Source organism: Galeopterus variegatus, unplaced genomic scaffold, assembly GCF_000696425.1.
Source record: "Galeopterus variegatus unplaced genomic scaffold, G_variegatus-3.0.2 Scaffold984, whole genome shotgun sequence".
Taxonomy (NCBI): Eukaryota; Metazoa; Chordata; class Mammalia; order Dermoptera; family Cynocephalidae; genus Galeopterus; species Galeopterus variegatus.
This window is the reverse complement of record NW_007727095.1, coordinates 288,187-294,167: the sequence shown is the minus strand read 5'-3', so window position 1 is coordinate 294,167 and position 5,981 is coordinate 288,187. Positions and strand designations below refer to the sequence as shown.

The 5,981-nt window shown below is 38.5% G+C and overlaps 1 protein-coding gene across 1 annotated transcript in view; it reads right to left on the bottom strand.

The window, feature by feature from the left end:
* The window catches only part of UBR1 (ubiquitin protein ligase E3 component n-recognin 1), a 143,251-nt gene that overhangs the window by 108,722 nt on the left and 28,548 nt on the right, over positions 1–5,981 (bottom strand). The window contains exon 4 of the mRNA XM_008574027.1: positions 4,942–5,052. Within this exon, the coding sequence (XP_008572249.1) occupies positions 4,942–5,052 (111 nt within the window). The remainder of the gene's footprint in view (positions 1–4,941; positions 5,053–5,981) is intronic.

Sequence of the window (5,981 nt, the reverse complement as noted above, 5' to 3'; positions counted from 1 at the left end):
TGCTCCCGCGCCTCGCTCAGCCAGTGAGCGGGAACCGGTCTGTATGTGGGATCCGAACCCTCGGCGGGAGCACCACCGCGCTTCCCAAGCGGGGCACTGTAGCAGTGCGCCACCGGGCCGGCCCGAGCTTTTTGTTCTTCATGAAGGAGACCTCGCCAGTTTTCCTATAAAAAGTCCTACATTCTCAATTTATTTTTAAATGTCCTACATTCTAAATTTATTTTCCTTCAGCTATTGTTTTTCTTATCTATCCTCCATATTTCCTATAACCAGAAGTTAAATCTGAAAACTTTATGAAGTTCAGGTTAAACATTTTAGCAAGAATATTTCGTAAGTAGGGCTATGTAGTTAAATTTTTTAAACAGCTTTACTGTGATATAATTCACATACCATCAACTCACTCATTTAAAGTGTACAAGTCAATGGTTTTTAGTATATTCACAGATACATCAACCACTACCAGAGTCAGTTTTAGAACATTTTCACCACTTCAAAAAAACCCACAAAACCATGGGCTGGCCCGGTGGCGCCCCCACAGCCTTTAGCTATTGCCCCTCCCTGCCAATGCATCCATCCTCCCTATCCCTAAACAATAACCCAACTACTTTCTATCCCTATAGACTTGCCTATTCGGGACTTTTTATATCAATGGAATCATATAATATTTGGTCTTTTGTGACTGGCTTTTTTCACTTAGCATAATGTTTTCAGGGTTCTTCCATGTTGAAGCATATATCAGCACTTCAGTCCCTTTTATAGCCAAATAACATTCCATTATATGGATATACCACATGTTGTTCAACCATTCATCATTTGATGGACATTTGGGTTGTTTCCCCGGTGGTATATGGATATACCACATGTTGTTCAACCATTCATCATTTGATGGACATTTGGGTTGTTTCCATATTTTGGCTATAATGAATAAGGCTGCTATGAATATTCACATTCAAATATTTGTCTGAAAGCCTGTTTTCAATTCTTTTGAGTATATACTCCACATTTAACCATTTGAGGAATTGCCAGATTGTTTTCCAAAGTGGCTGTATCATTTTATATTTCCACCCCAGCATATGAGGATTCTAATTTTGTCACATCCTCTTCAACACACTTGTTATTATCTGCCTTTTTGATTATAACCACCTTAGTGGGTATGAAGGGGTATTTCACTGTGGTTTTGATTTGCATTTCCCTAATGACTAAGGATGTTGAGCATCTTTCATGCAATTATTGGCTATTTGTATTTCTTCTTTGGAGAAATGTCTATTCAGACCCTTTGCTCATTTTTTAAATTGGGTTGTCTTTTATATATATTGAGTTTTAAGAGTTCTTCATAAGTTCTACACATAAGTCTCCAATCAGCTATGTGATCTACAAATATATTTCTCCTATTCTGTGGGCCGTCTTTTTACTTTCTTGATAGTGTCCTTCAAAGCACAAAAGTTTTTAATTTGATGAAGTCTAATTGATCTATTTTTTCTTAATTCATGCTATTGGTGTCATATCTATCAATCTACTGCCAAATCTAAGGTCATGAAGATTTACTCCTATATTTTTTTAATGAGTTTTATAGTTTTAGCTCTTACGTTTAGGTCTTTGATGCATTTTGAGTTAATTCTTTTGCATGTAATATCCAGTTGTCCTAGCAACACTTGGTGGAAATACTATTCTTTCCCATTGGATGGTCTTGGTACCTTTGCCAAAAATCAGTTGACCACAGGTATGCAGATTTATTTCTTGGCTCTCAATTCTATTCCATTGATCCATGTCTATCATTATGCCAATACCACACACCATTTTGATTACTGTTGCTTTGTAGTAAGTTTTGAAATAGGGAAGCAGAATCCTCCAACTCTGTTCTTTTTCAAGATTGTTTGCCTATTCTTGGTCCCTTGCAATTGTATATATATTTTAGGGTTAGCTTGTCAATTTCTTTAAAAAAAAAAACAAAACAAAAAGCTCCAGCTGGGATTCTAATAGGCATTGCATTGAATATATATAGATCTATTTGGGGGTATTGCCATCTTAGCAATATTAAGCCTTCTGATTCAGAAACATGGGATGTTTTTACATTTATTTAGATCTTTAATTTCTTTCAAAGGAGTTTTACAGTTTTCAGAATATAAATTTTGCATTTCTTTTATTAAATTTCCTAAATATTTTACTCTCTGATACTATAATAAATGGAATTGTTTTAATTTCATCTTTGTTCATTGCTAATGCATAGAAATACAAGTGATTTCTGTAGAATTACCTTGTATCCTGCAATCTTGCTGAACTTGATTTGTTCTAATAATTTTTTATGGATTCCATAGGATTTCTACATACAAAATCATGTCATCTGCAAATAGAGCTAGTTTTACTTCTTCCTTTCCAATCTGGATATCTTTTACTATTTTTTCTTCCTAAATACCCTGGTAGAACCTCCAGTACAATACTGAATAGATGTGGCAAGAGAGACATCCTTGTCTTGTTCCTTTTCTTAAAGGGAAAGTATCCAGTGTTTCACCATTAAGTATAATATTAGCTGTGAGTTTTTCATAGATGCCCTTATCTGGTTGAGGAAGTTCCCTTCTATTCTTACTTTGTTAAATATTTTTATCAAGAAAGGGTACTGGATTTTGTCAAATGCTTTTGCTCATGTAGTTTTGTTTTTTATTCTATTTGTATGGTATATTACATTGATTGATTTTTCTTTTTTTTCCCTTTTTGTCTTTTTTCGTGTACGGCAACGGATTGCAACCCTCAGTGTCGCGCCCGTACCGGACCGAGACCGGCAACGGGATGGCAACCCTCGGTGTTGCTCCCGCACCTCGCTCAGCCAGTGAGCGGGACCCGGTCTGTACGTGGGATCCGAACCCTCAGCGGGAGCGCCACCACACTCCCAAGCGGCGCACTGTAGCAGTGCGCCACCGGGCCGGCCCCTACATTGATTGATTTTTCAAATGTTAAAACTAAGTTTTACATAATATAGAGAAGCTTATGATACTGTATCATTCTGCTATTAGTGATGATGTTAACATTGATGACTGTTTTCAGATGATGATAGTAGGATACCTCCACTGTAAAGTTTCATTTTTTCCCTTTTGACTAGACAAATAATCTATGATAGGAAATAATTTAGAACCATGTGAATATAGTTCCTTGTCACACTATGTCTTAATGATTTAGCATCCATTAATGATCCTTGTCTGAACTGAATATTTTCTTACGGTTTGTAAAATGTTAGTTTTTCTAATTCTTTTTTTTTTTTCCTTTTTGTCTTTTTTCGTGACTGGCAACAGATCGCAACCCTCAGTGTTGCGCCGTACCGGACCGGGACCGGCAACGGGATCGCAACCCTCGGTGTCACGCCCGCACCTCTCTCAGCCAGTGAGCGGCCGGTCTGTATGTGGGATCCGAACCCTTGGCGGGAGCTTCGCCGCACTCCCAAGCGGCGCACTGTAGCAGTGCGCCACCGGGCTGGCCTAATTTTTCTAATTCTATCATCCCTTCTGTATTAGCTAGCATTCCTCTAAAAAGAAGAGCTTTTCTTGATGAACTAGGAATATGTAGTTACCACGAAATACAATTCCTACTGAAAATGCAGAATAAATGTTTATTTTAATCCTTTTAATTACCATTTTTTAGAGTAAGGAATTGATGTATAGCTACTGCCACGGTGACTAGAAGGTTTTATGTTACTAGCTCTCATTTAAGGTTCATTAAGAACTCATGGATTTTTATATATTCAATATGATTCAATTAATTATAATGGTTATTTATTATTATGTTTCGGATGCTCCAATTACCCAACAAAGGTCAATGGGAGTCTTTTCACGCTGGGTCCTAGGTTCTTCTGACACAAATCCATCCACAGAAGCTTTCCTTATACATTTCCTAACCCTGGCCTGGAATCAGGTATTTTAACAACAAGCCCAATTTCTTTTAGTGGAGAATGGTACTACGGAGCTCGACATCCAGGCCCTTGCGGTGTTCACTGCTATAGGAGTATTTGGAACAGTTTAAAAAGTACAAAACGTATTTATTCCTTGAAGTTTTGAAATGATTCATCTGTGAAGCTGTATGAACATGGCATTTTTGAGGAAGCACTTTCTTGTGACCATTATATGAATTTTTTCAATGGTTACTAAGTTTTCTCTCTGCTTTTGAAAAAATTATGTCACTTTATATTGTCTGATAAAATAATTCATTTTTAAATGTATTTGCAGAGAGTCATTCAAAGAATCTTCATAGTCCTTTTAATTCCTTCTGTATCTATGGTTTTATGGTTATTTTCCCATTCTCATCTTTGACTGTCTATATCTGAGCTTGCTTGCTCAAGTTTTTTTTTTTTTTTTTCCTTTTTGTCTTTTTTCGTGACCAGCAACGGATCGCAACCCTCAGTGTCGCGCCCGTACTGGACCGGGACCGGCCATGGGATTGCAACCCTCGGTGTTGCTCCCGCCCCTCGCTCAGCCAGTGAGCGGCCGGTCTGTATGTGGGATCCGAACCCTCGGCGGGAGCGCCACGGCACTTCCCAAGCGGCGCACTATAGCAGTGCGCCACCGGGCCGGCCCAAGTTTTTTTTTCTTGATTAGGATGTATCTATTTAATCTATCTGACTTTTTTTTCTTTAAAAAAAGCAGTTATTGAATTTATATGTCAATTCTACTGTTTTCTAATTCATTACATTCTTCTCTTATCTATTAATTACTTCCTTTTGTTCTTTTAAGCTTATATATTATTTACTCTTACTTATTCATCTTTTCATTGTAAATCCATTCCTTCTTTAGAGAAACTATCAAATCTTTAACTTCTCATAGGTGGAGAACAAAAGTATCAGAATTCTAAATGGAATTCAGTTTAACCCATACACAAAACATTCTTCTCTAACTTTAGCAAGCTTAAAATAGTTAGCAATTAAAATAATAATAATAATATAATAATACTAATTCTTACCTCTTTTGTAGTATCTGCTCTTCCAGGTTCATGATTTACACAAAAAGGGCCAGTTTTCCATGCCTCTGTGTCTCCACAGTCACAAAACCCTCCTCCAGTAGAAGTATGCATCTGATAAATAAGAAATATTTTTCTTGATTTCAAAACATTTAAAAGCAAGGAAGAATGATAAAGATAACTCAAATAATAAATGCAAACTAATACTTCAACCTTAATTGCCTTTAATGTAATAAAAATTTAATGTGACAAATACCATTTTGATTAGTTACCTAAAAAAAAAACAACCCCCCCCCCAAAAATCTTGAATATTTCACCATAACAAACACGGACCTTCAAAACTGATAAACTTTTGAAACATAACTCTAATTTTTAATATAAAATTAGTTGTTTAAATTTTCTTTTCTTTTCTTTTTTTTTTTTTGTCTTTTTCCATGTCCGGCAACAGATTGCAACCCTCAGTGTCGCCCCCGTACCGGACCAGGACCGGCAATGGGATCGCAACCCTCGGTGTTGCCCCCGCGCCTCGCTCAGCCAGTGAGCGGGAACCGGTCTGTATGTGGGATCCGAACCCTCGGCGGAAGCGCCGCCGCGCTTCCCAAGCAGCGCACTAGCGCAGTGCGCCACCGGGCCGGCCCCTAGTTGTTTAAATTTTCAATGGAAAATGGAGGACACATTGCAAAGTGCGCAAAAATACATATATAACACCTAGAATGCTTGAGTGATGAGATTTTTTTTTTTTTGTCTTTTGTCTTTTTCCGTGTCCGGCAACGGATCGCAACCCTCAGTGTTGCCCCCGTACCGGACCGGGACCGGCAATGGGATCACAACCCTCGGTGTTGCCCCCGCGCCTCGCTCAGCCAGTGAGCGGGAACCGGTCTGTATGTGGGATCCGAACCCTCGGCGGAAGCGCCGCCGCGCTTCCCAAGCAGCGCACTAGCGCAGTGCGCCACCGGGCCGGCCCCTAGTTGTTTAAATTTTCTTTTCTTTTCTTTTTTTTTTTTTGTCTTTTTCCATGTCCGGCAACAGATTGCAACCCTCAG